Source organism: Onychomys torridus, chromosome 12 (genome assembly GCF_903995425.1).
Source record: "Onychomys torridus chromosome 12, mOncTor1.1, whole genome shotgun sequence".
NCBI classification, from domain to species: Eukaryota; Metazoa; Chordata; class Mammalia; order Rodentia; family Cricetidae; genus Onychomys; species Onychomys torridus.
The window spans coordinates 27,890,440-27,907,156 of NC_050454.1; the positions used below are offsets into that span (position 1 = coordinate 27,890,440).

General features: G+C 43.8%; 1 protein-coding gene across 1 annotated transcript in view; it reads left to right on the plus strand.

Moving 5' to 3' along the window:
• Positions 1 to 803: 803 nt before the first annotated feature.
• The window catches only part of Morc1 (MORC family CW-type zinc finger 1), a 165,167-nt gene continuing 149,253 nt past the window's right edge, over positions 804 to 16,717 (plus strand). Inside the window, exons 1-4 of the mRNA XM_036203849.1 lie at positions 804 to 865; positions 6,276 to 6,329; positions 12,611 to 12,645; positions 16,285 to 16,353. Of these exons, the coding sequence (XP_036059742.1) occupies positions 804 to 865; positions 6,276 to 6,329; positions 12,611 to 12,645; positions 16,285 to 16,353 (220 nt within the window). The remainder of the gene's footprint in view (positions 866 to 6,275; positions 6,330 to 12,610; positions 12,646 to 16,284; positions 16,354 to 16,717) is intronic.

Sequence of the window (16,717 nt, forward strand, 5' to 3'; positions counted from 1 at the left end):
TTGCAGCCCGGCTATATTCTGTTCTTCGTCATCTGGCCTTCCCTTTGTGCTTTTCTCTCTTCCCCCTCCAAATGCAGAAAACATAATCATACCCAAGAAACCCAAGAGCGCAAGTGGACCACTCAAGCAAGAAGAAATGATTTGACTTTCCCAGGTCTCATGCCATGTTCGCAACCAGATTTGGGGGAGTGGGTAGAGAGGAAAGGAGATGGGTAAGAGCTCTCAGTTCTGATCCAGTTCCAATCTCCCTTTTTTTTTTGGATGGATAGTGATGGAAACTGCCAGGAAGAGGAAAGAACTGAGGCTATAGAAACTTCATTTCTGAAAAGAAACCAAGCTAGATACAGACTAACAGTGATCAAGAACCTCCCAGAAGGGCTAGCATGGTGGCACCGGCCCTTAATTTCAACACTTTGGAGACAGAGGCAGGTGAGGTGGATCTCTGTGAGTTTGAAGCCAGCCTGGTCTACAGAGCAAGATCCAGGAGAGGCACCAAAATTACACAGAGAAACCTTGTCTCAAAAACAACAACAACAACAAAACAAACCCCAAAATAAAACCCCCTAAAACACAATAACAAAACAAAACAAACAAACAAAATAACCAAACCAAACCGAAATAAGAACCTCCTAGAGAGGAGCCCCAGCAAAAGGTTTGCTTCAGGCAAGGTTAGCTTCCCACTGAGGACTATAGGAGGCGCATGCGTCTGTCCAGCCCGTGCTCTGCAGGGGAGTCAGGGCGTGGGCGTGGGCGTGGGCTCTGCCGACCAGGAGTCAGTGTCTGCTGGTGTCGTGTTTGAGAACATGGACAAATATGCCTTGCTGCAGAGGGCTAAACTGCATCTGGATTTCATCCACGCCAACTCGTGAGTTTCCAGGAGGGGTCGGAATGGGGTAGTTTTTGTCCATGAGCCACCACCATGTTTGATTGAAAAACAAAAACCTAAATGAACTTGGTAGGACAGATTCAAGAATGTATTTATGCTGCGTGTGAGTTCTTTGTGGGAAAGTAATAATGCTCTATCTGGGGACTGAATCATTTTGATGCTCTTTAGTTAAAATCAAGTGGAAAACTGGTCCCACATTTATCACTTAACAAATCTACTTAAATGTTGGCCAGCAGATTAGAACTGCTCCCCATCCTTTCTACCTTTACTCTGACGCCGTGGAAGACACTCTAAAAATTCATGTTACTTTACGGAGTAATTCGTGTGTGTAGATTTCAACAGCTGTGGACGGTAATCCGGTAGTTTTTCCAATAGCTGTGGACAGTAATTGGGTAGTTTTTCTTCGCTGCCAGGGTCAGATGCCCTTGGCGCCCTCTTATTAGCTACTAATTGAAATGGTACAGTCTGGCTAGAGAGATGACTCAGCAGTTGAGAGCACCGGGGATGCTTTCCCAGAGGACCTGGACTCAGTTTGAAGCTTCCACAGGGCAGCTCACAACCGTCTGTAATTCATAACACCATCTTCTGACCTTCCTGAGCACCAGACATGCACTGTGGTACTCAGATGCACATGTGCCAAAACACCTTGACACACAAAATTAAAAATAGAAGAGAAATAGTACAGTCCATTCTCAACCATGACGATTGACAAAGACTCCCCAAGTGCATGTTTAAAATTTGGGGTGGCCGGGCGGTGGTGGTGGTGCCGCCTTTAACCCCAGCACTCGGGAGGCAGAGCCAGGCAGATCTCTGTGAGTTCGAGGCCAGCCTAAGCTACCAAGTGAGTTCCAGGGAAAGGCGCAAAGCTACACAGGGAAACCCTGTCTCGAAAAACCAAAAAATAAAATAAATAAATAAATAAAAAATAAATAAATAAAAAAAAAATAAAATAAAATAAAAATTGGGGTGATACAGAACTGCAGATGAAGATGAAAAGTCTGCATGTGTTGCCATAGCTCCAGCCCTTCCTGTGCATGAATGCCTGTCATAAAGTTGATGAAGGAGATAGAGTGAGAGATGAACAAGAACAATGATATAGACCAGTTACCACCATACACCATGATGAAGTGGAGCAAGGCAAGGTCATGATGCACCTTAGATTGGTACACCACGTAAATTATGGACAACTTATTTCTGGAACTTTCCAATTAATATTTTTGGAGTTACACAAAGGGTAATGAAAACAACCCACAGGCAGTGAAGCCACGGATAAGGGAAGGTTCCTGCAGTTGGATTGCAGAGGCAAGTGACTGCGGGTTTTTTTTTTTTTTGTTGTTGTTGTTTGTTGTTTTTTGAGCTGAGGATTGAACCCAGGGCCTTGCGCTCGCCTATAGGCAAGCGCTCTACCACTGAGCTAAATCCCCAACCCAACTGTGGTTTTTTTTGTGTGTCATTTGTTACTTCATGTTTGTCACAGTACAGCAGTGAGTGATGTGCAATTCATACGGTGTGTTGGGTTCAGCAGTTACTTAGTGATTTGTCTTCTGAAAGTACCGACTGATATGGTGGATGGAACAAGTTTGAACCACAGGAATGGAGGTGTAAAGAAATCCAGGACAGGGTGGCCATGTGTAGGACAAGCTTCGAGATTCTAAGGTAGCAGAGGAGAATAGGTAATGTCATACAGACATTTACCAGCCATGGAGAATGCTTTCAAGCTGGAAGGATGGGTCCAGTAGCTTAAAGACAAATGAAACCATTTTGAGTGAGTTCAAGAAAAAGTGTGAGCCAGTGCTTGGAGGACTGTGAATCTGATGGTGGAGACGCATCCTACCTTCGTTGTGTATAGTTTTTTGTTTTTTTGTTTTTTGGTAAGTCCCAGCTCCATTTTCCCATACCCTGTCCTGTGATACCTGTTAAGGTCCAGGAGAAGTCCCATAAAAGACCACCAGACATGTACGCAATCAATAACAGCATTTAATTCTTAAGAGCAAACATTCCAGCATGCAAGGGTCAAAGCATCTGACCAAGTGGCAAAATGGCAACCTCAAGAGAAGCTCAAAGGCTTATTTTAAGCAGGATTAGTGGAATTCCAGCTGTGGTTAAGTGTACTTTGAAGTGATTGGATGGTAGACCCTTACTGGTACAGGAATCATTTTATGATTGGCTCATGACATCTGGTCAGCAACTGTGGTTGTGGGGTCAGGGGTCTGTCTGCTGTGTCAGGGGTCTGTCTGCTGTGTCAGGGGTCTGTCTGCTGTGTCAGGGGTCTGTCTGCTGTGCCAGGGGTCTTCTGCTGTGTCAGGGGTCTGTCTGCTGTGTCAGGGGTCTGTCTGGAGTGTCAGGGGTCTGTCTGCAGTTTCAGGGGTCAGTCTGTAGTTTCAGGGGTCTGTCTGCAGTGCCAGGAGTCTGTTTGACTGAAAATAGCAAGAACAATTCCTTCTGGTGGCTGGGTAGGACCCTGGTTGGCTACCAACCTGGATGTACTTCCTGAGGGTCTGATTGAAGCCAGACATGAGTCAACATAGGATAGAGAGATAACATGGGCAGAGGTCTTAGCAAACTGGCCCCTGGGGAAAAACAACAACAACAACAACAACAACAACAACAACAACAACAACAACAAAGGCATCTGGTCCTGTTAGGTTCAGTCCTGTCATAAGAGGGGACGGCTGCCTCAATACCAGTGTCTGCAGCTCAGTTTTCAGCTGGTGGTGTAATAACAAAGAGGACCACAGCACGATGCCACCCAAACTCTGAGACTAACTGACATCTTCTCAACTCCCGGGTAGACCTTCATCCATAAAAACAGGAGCAAAACATTTTGCTTGCTTTTTGAAATAGGCTTTTGCTGTGAAACCCAGGAGCAAAACATTTTGCTTGCTTTTTGAAATAGGCTTTTGCTGTGAAACCCAGCGTGGTCTCAAACTTGAAATCCCCCTGACGCAGCCTCTCCAGTTCTAGGATCACTACACCCAATATTCAGTCTACAGACTGGAGAACCGTGCCCTGCCATCAAGCACGTGCTTTCTCTAAGGCAGTCAGTGTTTCTTTGCGTCCTCGCAGCCATTGACTTTGGCCCAAGCCACATCATCTCTCATCTGAACCACCCCCTACATAGCCTTATAACTGGGTGCTGTGCTCCCAACCCCAGCTCCCCTTAGGTCTGTGTTTTTAAAGCCTCCAGGCTAAGCTTTTTGAAAAGTGAACCAGAGAGAAAGAACTTTCATCAGAACAGACTACAGCGTTTTCTACTGGTGTGCAGGCCTGTGCAAACCCTTTCCCCTGGGGCAGGGATTGCTATATGACCCAGACATACCTTCGCTTTAGCCTGCTCTCTGTGTGCATCAAAGGTTTAGTGTGGTTCCTGTCACTCTTTTCTGCTTTGGGATCTTTGCCTGTCTGGAGAGTTCCCATCCTGGCCCCTGGGAGGACAGAGTTCTCATCTTCAGTGGTCTGATGAGGCATCATCTGTCAGGACAGTCTTCGGTGACCACCTGTGCCTCTGCGGTCACTCTTTCTTGCTACTGCTATGCAGGTAGCTCTGCCCACGATCTGGAAGGTTGTCTTTATCTTCATGTGCTTACTTGTGTGGTTTCTGTGTACCCTATGACCTCTGTCTAGATCGTGACTTGAATTCCAAGAAACAAAGATCCTGTGGGGGAAACATGGCAAATGCTTATAAAATTCTCTTGAATTAGTTAGCACAGGAAATCACATGGCAGTTCAGATCAGAAGTTTTACACTTTGAAGAGCCAGGGACATAGCTTAGTGTTATAATGTTTGCGTAGAATTACTGTGATTTTCTGATGGGTTGGTTATGTATTAAATTTGAACTCAAATATAATGTAAATAGCCGGGTGGTAGTGGCACATACCTTTAATCCCAGTATGCGGGAGGCAGAGGCAGAGGCAGGTGGATCTTTGAGGTCAAGGCCAGCCTGGTCTACAGATTGGGCTACACAGAGAAACCCTCTCTCAAAACCCAATATATATATATGTAAAATTTATGTGTTTGTGTGTGTGTGTGTGTGTGTGTGTGTGTGTGTGTGTGTTCATGGAGGTCAGAAGAGGGTGTCAGACCCCTTGGAACTAGAATTACTGGCAGTTATAGGACCTGTGAGTGCTAGGAGCCAAATTCTACACACAAAGAGAAACTTGCAAGCTGGATTTCCCCTGTTGGTGTGCTAAGGTTCATTTCTGAAATGTCCACATCAGGAAATGGAAAGCAAGCCCCTGACTCTGAAGGGAGCCTGATTTCACCCACAGATCACCCTTTAGCCTGCAAGAGTTGGAAGTAAGAACATGGTAGAATTCTGTCATGTTCTACAGAGAACCTGGCATTGGAGCTCAGGAGAGAGGGGAAGCTTATTTCAAGAGAGCCTTCCCAACATTGGAAAGGCTCCACACAAAATTATAGACAGTGGAGTGAATGGAGCACCTGCTAACTTCTGCACCCACAGGTTTTAATACATATCCTCCAAAATGATTTATTCATAAATACTATTCTTGAATGAAAAACATTAGGAAAAACCTCATTGAATAAATATTTCTGAAGCAAATTTAAAAGGTCCAAGTGTTCTGTATCAATAACACATTCCATGGTGTCTCCCATTTACTCTGTTATTTTGGTAAAACATGTCTATAGAACATAATATAATGAATGTATGAAAACCTTGCAATCAAGCCTGTTTCTTTGTATGCTAATAAAATATTAACAGGGAAACAAACTAAAGGGCTGGAGAGATGGCCCAGCAGTTAAAAAGTACTGACTGCTCTTCCAGAGGACCCGGGTTAAATTCCCAGCACCCACAAGGTGGTTCACAGTCATCTGTATCTCCATTCCAGGGGATCCCACACACTCTTTTGGTCTCTACAGGCACCAGACATTGACGGGGTGCACACATTTACATGCAAACAAAACACCCATACACATAAAAGTACAAACAAATAAATCTTCAAAAACAAAAATATGTCCTTCCCTTGGCCATGCAACATGTGAGTTCTACCTTAGAGTCTTGAATGAGCTTAGCAAGTTGTTTTCAAATATTTTTAAACTAAATTTAATTAAAAAATAATTCATTAACCGTGATACACACGTGTATGTATTATATGTATTTTAGGTAAATTTAATTATCCTTTATGTCTTTTTGTTGTTGTTGTTTTGGTTTTCTGAGACAGGGTTTCTCTGTGTAATTTTGAAGCCTGTCCTGGATCTCGCTCTATAGACCAGGCTGGCCTAGAACTCACAGAGATCTGCCTGGCTCTGCCTCCCAAGTGCTGGGATTAAAGGCGTGCGCCACCACCGCCTAGCCGTGTGCCTGTATCTTAAACCTTATTCTGATTACATACGTGCTTCACCTTCTCCTTCTCCTTTTATTTCCTCATAGCACAACTCACAGTTTCCTCTTTGGAGCGCTGGCCGAGTTGCTGGACAACGCCAGGTAAGACGTGTCTGTGAGCAGAGATCATGGAGGAAACAAATAGAATCTATTTATGTTTGAAATAAAACTGTAGTGCTGTTGAACGAAAAACGAAAAGAAATAAAAGGAGGACATGACTGCTCCTAAGGGGTTGAAGCTTTTTTAATTGTAGATAGAAGGAAGAGCACAGGCAGAGGCAGAGACATCTGGGAGAATCTGGAACGGACACAACTGGCAGACTGAACCCAGCAAGTGAGGAGAAGGGCGAGAAGAGAGGGGAGAGCCAGGAGCCAAGAGGCCAGGAGATCAAAAGAACAGTGTAGCCCAAATGGCCGGGTTATATGGGGAAGAGCAGCTGGGGGACAGGGAGCCCAGCCTCTGGGTGGAGAGTTGAGGATAGGGTGTGGAGCATGCTAGCCAGGAGGACCCTGTAGCGGGTAGTGACTGAAGGAGGCTGGCAGCCAGAGTCCAATTTGCTATGTCAATAGGCACTTCAATTAGCTGTTTGTGCTGGGTTTGAGACCTAACAGCTATTATCTCCCATTTGGAATGTACTGTAATTTGCTTTCCTATACAATCAAGTTCTATAAGAAAAGAACAAATGGCCGGGTGGTGGTGGCGCATGCCTTTAATCCCAGCACTGGGAGGCAGAGCCAGGAGGATCTCTATGAGCTCAAGGCCAGCCTGGGCTACCAAGTGAGTTCCAGGAAAGGCGCAAAGCTACACAGAGAAACCCTGTCTCGAAAAAACAAAAACAAAACAAAACAAAACAAAACAAAAAACAAAAAACAAACAAACCTGCCCCCCCCCCAAAAAAAAAAAACAAGAAAAAAGAAAAGAACAAATGAGAATTACTCACCTTGACTTAATTTATAGTGTCATATTTGAAGCTCTGGGAACCTGGATGTCTGCTTTTCTCTCCGTAAAGCAGAGAACCATGTGGCTACTTCTGAGGTATATATGTCTTAAGTTTGTTTTGAAGTCAGCTGTACTTCCCAGTAGCTGTTGCTTGTCTCTTCCTGTAGGTCGTGTGTTAAATGTATGTATCTCAGCTTACCCTAGTTGGCTTTCTGTTGCTGTGAAAAAACACTGATGAAAAGCAGCTACAGGGGGAAAGAAAGGGGTTTACTAGGCTCCTACTTCCAAGTCACTGTCCATCACTGCAGAAAGCCTAGGCAGGAATCTGGAGACAGGAAGGGAGGCAGAGACCATGGAGAGATGCTGCTTACTGCCTTGCTCTGCTAGCTGTTTTTAGATGGAGGCCCATCTGCCTAAGGATGTACCACCCACAGTGGGTGGGTCCCTCATATACCAATTAGTCATCAAGAAATGTCTCCCAAAGACAAGCCCACAGGCCCGTCTGAGTTAAGCAGTTCCTCAACCGAGGTTCCCGTTTCCCAGGTGTGTCAAATTGACAACCAAAATTTGCCATTTATGTAACTTATGCATCTCTTCAATGTCACGCTGAGGTGGGGACCACTATGCCGCTTCTACATACATGGGCACGGTACACAGAGGCTAGGTGGTTTAGTAAAAGTTTCACCACTGCTGTTTGGCACAATTGCTAAAACTTATTCAAGTGTAGACCATGTAGCTGTAGAGCCCAGCACCACATTTTACTAAGTTTGACAAAAGTATTGAGGCTTAAATAACCTCTTCAAGAGTTAAGGTCCATCTAGTAAGGTGTTTGAGGAGACTTGGGAAAGTCTCAATTTTGTTTTGTTTCCCCTTGAGACATGGTCTCATTATGCAGCCCAGGCTGCCCCAAGCTTCCTGTAGAGTTCAGATTGGCTTCAAACTCATGGTTTTCTTGTCTCAGCCTCCCAAGTGTTGGGGTTGTGGGATCACACCACCGCACCTAGTTCAGACCTCCATTTTTCTCAGCTCAAGTGAATACTGACTTGTTTATATTTCTATTTCACTGTTAAAGAAAAATTGTTGGGCTGGGGATTTAGTTCAGTGGTAGAGTGCTTGCCTAGCTAAGCACAAGGCCCTGGGTTCGATCCTCAGCTCAAAAAAAGAAAAAAAGAAAAATTATTTTTATTACCTTCTCTGTAGCAAAGTTCACCCACAAAACTGCATGCAGTTGTCAGATGCAGGCTCTTAATGGGGGGAGCTAAATTCCCCGTCACTAGTTGATAACATATCTGCTTTTTGAGTGTGCCTCTCATTTGGAACCTTGGAAATAAGATGGGCTTTTGGAGAACACACACAGAGTGTAGTAATTAGCTAGCTTCCTAGGAATTCCTCTCAGCACCAAAGGGGGAAAGCTGCTAGCGCCTTTTTTCTCTTTTTCTTTTTCTTCTCTCCGTGTAAGGTACAAAGCAAAATAAGAAAATAATAAACTGTTCCTCGGTCAAGGGGCACTGAGTTGAAGTCAGGAGCTAAGAGGGCTGGCGCCAGGAGCAAGGTTCACCGAGGTGGTTTCTCTGTAGGTCGTGGTGGCTGATGTTCCCACAAGGATACCCCCTATGCCCAGATTCCAGCTGCTGCCGAGCGCTCCGCTTTTGGGAGCTGTCTACCTCTGACTCTGAGAGCACACCACTGTCCGCTCTCCCAGCTCTCTTTGCTGTGTTTTCTAGTCTTGGTTCGACTGGGGAGGGTAATTAAAAGCAGAAATGTGGCAGGACATCAAGAGGGAGAAGAACACTTGGCATAGCGGAGGATGGTTAGTGTGACTGTGTGTGTGTGTGTGCGTGCGTGCGTGCGTGCGTGCGTGTGTGTGTGTGTGTGTGTGTGTGTATTCAGGAGTGAGAGAGGTGAAGGAGAAAAGAGTTCTTGGGTACCTTCAGTTGAGGCAGGTCCAAGCCCCTCTTCCCTGCACCAAGGCTGGGCAAAGCGTCCCACCATAGGCACTAGGCTCCAAAAAGGCAGCTCATGTACTAGGGACAGGTCCCGATCTCACTGCCCTGGGGCCCCCTAAACAGTTTGAGGTAAACAACTGTCTCACTTTTCCAGAGGGCCTTGTCCAGTTCCACGGGGGCTCCTCAGCTAGTGGTCCACAGTTCATGTGTTTTTCCACTAGTTCTGCTGACTCCCCATGGGAGACCTTGCCTTGGAGGAGGTGGGAATGGGGGGTGGGTTGTGGGGGAAGGCTGGGGATGGGAGGAGGGAGGACAGGGGAAGCTGTGATTGATATGTAAAATGAACAGAAAAATCTCTTAATAAAAAAAATAACATGTTAAAGTATATGTATCTTTAAAAGAAAGAGTTCTCGGAGTTGCATTGGTGAATCTCCAACACCTTGGCCACTTGCCGCTGATGTCTGGTTTGTTTACCTCGAGAGAAAGTTTGCACAGAGTTTAGAAGGAAAAGGAAGATAAGGTTCAAGGAGCAGTAGCAGGCTGGGGGTGCATGGAGCTTGTTTAGTAAAGGACTTGCCTTGTGAGCATGAGGATTCCAGAGTCCATGCAAAAATGCCTGGGCTCCAGGGTTCAGTTCTAATTCCAGTGTGGAGGAGATAGAAACAGCAGGATTCCTGTGCTCACTGGCCAGCCAGTCTCGCCTAGCTGGGGATGAATTCTTTCTTGAAAGAGATGAATTTTGTTGCTGAAGATGACCTGTGAGGTTTCCTTCAAACTGTGTGTGCCCGCACACGTGTGAACACGCACATGCACATCCACTTGCACCCACACAAACATTCAAAACCCCTTCCCCCATCAGCACTCCCTCCCCCCCGGGGGGGGGGGTTGGTGGGAAGGGAGACCAGATTAAAAAAATAATAATCCAGTTTCCTACTTTCCTTGCGTAACGGGAAAAGTTGCATGCTTTAGACCACACTTCTCTGTGGATCGGGGTCAGAGAACAGCAGGTGTCAGGTGTCTTCTCAGGGCTGGCTGTCCCTTCAGCCTTGCTTTATACCCTGCTGCCCCAGACGGCCCACACTGGTCTTTTTTCTGCTTTTAGTGGACATGGATGTTTTCCCACCCTCACTTAGATGCTGCTATTTTTCATCAAAAAGAAACTGTACTTTTAACATTTATTTAAGATGTTCAGCCAGGCTCCTGAAGGTTTTTTATGCTTCCCTGTTACTCTAATAAATTATTTTTCATTATAGTCAAGACGTTGGTGATTTCCTGTGGGTGTAAAGATTGGAATTTACATATCATGAAAGAATATTGTATAAAGAGGCAGGAAGGGTGGTGATATAGGAAGGGATGGCTGGAGGTGTCCTAGTGCAATGCTGAGCCAAAGAAAACATTTCCTGTGCTGAGGCAGAAACGCTACATACGATATCTAGTGGGCATATTATATAAACAAACTGCTTCTTTAAAGTCTGGGAGTATGGCTCAGTGGTGGAGTATTTGCCCTCAAATACCTGGCCCTTTATTAGGTATCCAACATAGAAAAGGCAACAAACAACAAACCCAGCAAACTTTTAACTTCAGTACAGTGGCATTTACTGAGCACTTAATGTGTCCATGGTTCTTAGTAAGAGGCACAGTGGTGTAGTGAAAACATTGATAACTGCATACCGGATTGTCCTTCAGCACTAGTGGAGAATTTTCAGAATTAAATATCCCACTCAGTGCTTGCTGAACAGGTAGAAAATACTTAAGAAATGGCAGGGATTCTTGCAGAATTTCTATATAAAGAGAACTTAAGGTATTTTTAGCTCTAGGAAAAAGCAAAAACGACTCACTACCAGGCTAGCCAAGTGAATGCAGTACGTCACTTCTCAGTTTACTTGGTATGGTTTATGGCTTGAGACCGATGGATATTTCTGAAGAGACGTAGGTTTCCTGTCACTAGTTCGTAGCTTCATGTAGCTGGAAGTTTCCCAGTGTCCCACCCGGCCCCGCACAGTCCAGACAAATTTTTCTCACCCGCAGTCGTGCAGCCACTTACAAAAAAAATAGTCATTCAGAGGCTTATATTAATTATAACTGCTCAGGCTTATTACTGAGTAGCTCTTACACTTAAATTAACCCATAATTCTTATCTACATTTAGCCGCATGGCTTGGTACATTTTCTCAGTTCTGCCTTGTCATCTTGCCTTCTCTGTGTCTGGCTGGCGACTCCTGACTCAGGCTTCCTCTTCCAAGAATTCTCTTCGACTGCTCGTCCCACCTGTACTTCCTGCCTGGCGACTGGCCAATCAGTGTTTTATTAAATGAGTGTACAGAAGCATTAATCCACAGCACTAGTTATTCTAGCTACAGTACTCAGTCTCCTCCTTGACTTTTGTGTGTAAACAAGGACATCTGCACAGAGCTAACCCAGCCCTTCCTTCCTCTCAGACTCTTCCTTTCCCCAGCACATACTCCTCCTCATCAGCTGCAACCTCATCCTCTTTGTCACTGCCTTTTCTGTCATCCCTGATGTGGCAGCCAAGATCTGGGACCCTTCCTCTTTTGCTTTATCATTTTTCACTTTTCTAAATCTTGAAATACTAGAAATAGTTGTGTTTTAGCAAAACTGAGGAAATAGCAGGAAAAAAAGAACAGAGAATCACTGGTAATCACATCTCATAGAGCAGGAATCAGAATACTTTTCTGTTACACAGAGATACCCTATCTCGAACCCCCTCCCCCCAAAAAAGAAAAAAAATTCTTTTCTGTGAAAGATCAATAAATATATTTGTTTCTGAAGGCTGTCCAGTCTCTGCTGAAATGACTGTTCTGCCAATGTAGGACTAAGAAAACCACAGCTGGTACTTAAATAAACAAGTATGATTGTGTTCTAATAAAGCTTTATTTATAAAACAGTTGGTGAGCGAGACTTGGTCCATGGTCCATAGTTTGCCTACTTCCAACCTAGATAAAACCTTCATTAATATTTTGAGGAATGGGTAAATTATTTTCCCAGCACATGTGAGGCCTAGGGCCCCACCTCCACCATTGCAAAGAAACACATTTTATTTGTGCATGTATATAAGATATGCCTTTAAAAAAGTAGAGTCATATGGTACAAATGGCATAGTAATTTCCCTTTTCAGTTTTTGAACTGGGTTATATCATAAAATCGTCCTATGGCTCTGTATTGTTCTCCAGGAAGTCTTTAAAATATAAATACTATATTTATATTCATTTGAAACTTTAAAAAAAATAACTACCACTAAATTCCATCTCTAGTCTTTTCAGTTACTAAGTCTTAGCTTTTGTAATAATCCCGTACGATGGGTGATTACAGTTCTTTCTGTATAAATATACAGTGAACCATCTTAGAAATTGATCTTAAGTGATTTATGATTTTTGTATTGTTTGATAATAGGTTACACCTTGCCTAAGCTATTGGGATTAATGACATTTTTAAAGCACAATTTTTCTGTGAAGTAATGTTATTTTTGTATTGTTTCCAGAGATGCTGGGGCTGCGAGACTTGATGTGTTTTCAGGTGAGCACACATTTCCTTTCTTGTTTTTTCTTCTAAGGAAAAGCCTGTAGCTACTTGGCTTTTATTTTATTTCATCAAACTATACCACATTCTATAGATTTTTAATATAATCTAAGTGCTGTGTGAACACAGTGACCCTATGGGGAGCCAGATTGAAAAAAAAGTATACTTGGAGGGTCAAGTTGCTCACTGAACCAGAAGGCCCATTTACAAAATGATGTCTTCTAGAGTTTCGTGAAGACATCTGAGTGATTTGGGGCCATGGATTTGTTTGCCACGAGAAGCAGTTTTATTTTAAAAATCACATTAACATAATTGTTGTTTATAATTAAGCACACATCATTTCTTTCTTACCACAGTTTAAAAAAGGCCTAAGTGAATATGTGGTACAGATAATTATCTGACTGCTACAAAATCCAAACCAACTGTGTTTTCTTTATTGACTTCATTGGTGGTCCCTCAGTGTTTTGTGAGCTGCTTAGTTAATCTTGGCTGATTACGATGCTAACAACACTGGTTTCTGTGATGCGGTTAGTACTGCCTTCTTACACCGGCACAGCTGTAGCTGTAGTGGTGATCATGTGGGAGAGGATATTGTCCCTAGCGTGATTCCATCTCTGTGCAAAAGGTGCCTCCTATCACTTCTTCTTTCTGAACAGGTTAAGATGAGTGCTTGGGGTTCATGAGATATGTAGACGTTGAGACCCCAAGACGTAATGAATGATACTCTCTCCAGTCTTCCTGTTCAAATTAAGAAAAGTTTGAGAAATAAATGAACAAAGGAGTCTCTGTCGCTGAGACATAATATCAGGTTGGGGTGTGTAGTCTTTTGAGAGAGTAAATGTGCTCGCAGGTGCAATACCAGGGTTAGATGGTCACTGTGAGAAAAAAATAACACAAAGAGAGTATTCGGGTACTTAATGACATAGAAGTATTAAGAAAACTCCTAGAGGGGGGGCGGACCTTACATTAACTCATCCAAAAAGAAAGTAGACACCAGCTGGTGGATCAGGCATGGAACGGGTGTGTGCTATCCATTCACTCGGGGGAAAGTATTTGTGTGGCATTGTGGTCACATGAGGGGGTGGCTAAGGTTGGACTTGGAGAGCTAGGGCATTACAGAGAAGCATGGTTTGCTATGTGGCTTGGGCTTTTTTTCTTGAGAGCAGTGGGAAGTCAGGGCAGGGTTTTTGCTGGAGTGGTGGCATGAACAGCTGGCAAAACTTGGGCCACACACTGTGACTAGAGGAGGAAGAAGTTAGGGAGCCACTGTGGCTGTCACCCAGAGAAGAGATGGCGATTGTGAGTGAAATCAGTACGTCAGACTAGAGTATTCTAATCCCAGTGAGAAGGAGAGGACCAGAACACCGAGGTGCATGTCCAGGTGGGGGGAGGGGAACTGATAGTCCTGAAGTTTTGACGTGACCAAAGCCCAGTGCAAACAGGAAACATTAGAGAAAGGATTAAGTCTTGTGGAAGTAATGATGGTGTTTACTTTGGGAAACATGTGATTAGCAGGTGGTAGGAATCTGAGCCCCATAGCTTTTAAAGCTTTTATTTCTATTGCTTTTTAATTGTGTTTGTATGCATGCCTCTCTGTGTGTGGGTTTGTACATGTGCGTGAAGGTGCCTGCAGAATCCAGAAATGAATGTTGGATTCCCCTGGAGCTGGAGTTACAGACAATGTGAGCTTCTTGGTGTGGGTGCTGGGAAGCAGACACAGGTCCTCTGCAGGAAAAGTATATGCTTTTAACCACTGAAACATTTCTCTAGCCCCAGACTGATTGCTTTAAGGGGTGAGCTAAGGCTGTCTCCGTGTGGGTAGTAGGGATGCCTAGATTTTGAGGTCATATCTGTTCACCCCTAAGCCCTTGGTGTACATATGAGTATATGTCTGTAGTTTGTCTGTCTTGGCAATCTTGGTCTGTTTGTATTGTGTCTTCTGGGTTCTTCCAAAAGTTATGATATTTTAAAGTTTTCAAATTCAGCTGTGGCTGTTGAGAATTGCTGAGGCTAGACCATGTCCTGGGCTAGGTACTTCTTAGTCCTAGATGAACAAAGAATAATGGGGAACAGCTCTTAGCATGAATACAAGATCAAATTACTACGAATCTCCCCCAATTAGTTTTATGCTTCGAATGTGATTTGTCCTCTGAACGCTTCTATCTTAGACACTTAGTCCTTAGTGGATGACATTGAGAGATGGTGGGACTTTGAAGGACAGGCCTAATAGGGGGTGATTAGAGCCTCGGGGATCTCGCCATCAAAAGAGATTAATGTTGTTCTGAGTAGGTTTTTGTGAAGTTTGACTCTGGGCTGCTGGCGGCCTGCCTTGCCATTTGGTCACTCTGTCCATGTTCTTGCATTCAGTCTTCCCACTGGTGTTTGATATACCATAAAGCCCTTACAGAGCTGAACAGAAAAATGGCACCATGCTAGTCTTAGACCTGTAGAATCATGGGATAAATAAATATTTGCCCCTCACAAATTATCCAGCCTCATGTATTTTGTTAGAGTCTAACAAAAATGGGTTACTACAACTAGTACATCTTTTAGATATTTTTTTAATTGGCTACATTGAGCACCGTCTCAATTTTAAATGTGAATTCTAATTGAACGTTGAATACATAGGTTGACTTAAATATGTTTAAAAAAACACAATTCGCCGGGCAGTGGTGGCACACGCCTTTAATCGGGAGGCAGAGGCAGGTGGATCTCTGTGAGTTCGAGGCCAGCCTGGGCTACAGAGTGAGTTCCAGGTATGGAGGGCGGGAGGACAGAAGGTCAGGAGGAAATATTTGGGGTGCTAGATGTGTCTCTGTTTGGATTGTGATGTTTTCACACATAGGCTAAAATTAATCAAATTATATTTATTAAGCACATGTTGTTTATTGTGCATATTACTCATCAACAGCACTGTTTTTTAAAAAGGAAAGATGTTAGTACTCATACCCAGCTGTTGAAATTAGTTTCAGAGCCGGTTTACAGATTGCATGCTAACCTCAGTTTCATTGGTTTTAGCTACACCTTTAACATTTTAAACCATAGCTTAGATTATGTAATTTAATGACAGCACCTCTTCATCATCAAAATTGACTTCGAATGACTCAACCCTTTCCAGAAATCAAAAGTACCATTAAGAAGCAAATATTTGCTGCTACAAAGAAGCACTCAATAAAGGCTCTCAGAGGAATTAACTACTTAGAAGGGAGCCTGATGAATTTAGTCAGGATGGCCCAGATTTATTTTAGAATTGCTGCATTGTTGGAAGGGCATAAGGGATGACCAGGTTGATAGAGACATCCTGGGGGCACCTCTTCGTAGTTACCATTCTCCCCTCTTCCAGGGGAAAATTACCTGAAGTGTAAAGGACCAATCTAGGTCCTGTCCTGCTGCATACATAATTCACTCACCTGCAGCTGTAGTGTGTTAATTTAAATCCGTTTTGCCACGCGGTTGTCTTCTGCCTGCAGTGGCTTAGGAAGCCATAGCCAAGACCCCATTCCCAGCCCATCTCTATTCCGTACCTGGGGCTCCATCCCTGCCACGGAGGAGGGCAGATAATCATGGGAGCAGCATGGTTTTCTGATGAACAAATTAAGCCCAATATTTATGAGGAATAACTGCTTTCTCTTACAGTGGATAATGAGACACTGCAGGGAGGCTTCATGTTGTATTTCCTGGATGATGGATGTGGCATGAGCCCTGGTAAGTTAATCATCTAGATACCTAACCGGCTGTGGAAGGAAACAGCGGTCTGCAAACCCACAAGATAAATAAAAATAAGTGGAACTATCTATTCCAAACAGAAATATGGGGCAATTAAGGCGACTACATCTCGGACAGATTGTTTTGGAATTTTTTAGGTTTTAAATATTCTAGCAGTCAAAATAAATTCCTTTTAACCATCTAAACCAAGACACAGAATGACTATATATACACTAGTCAGAGCACATGAAAGACAAATCATACGGTTGTGAGGCAAAAGCACCTGGGAATGAACGGACTGCAAATGTAATCGGAGAGATTCTGAGATCTTTCTGCTGTTCCCCTTTTACCTGTCAGGAGCCCT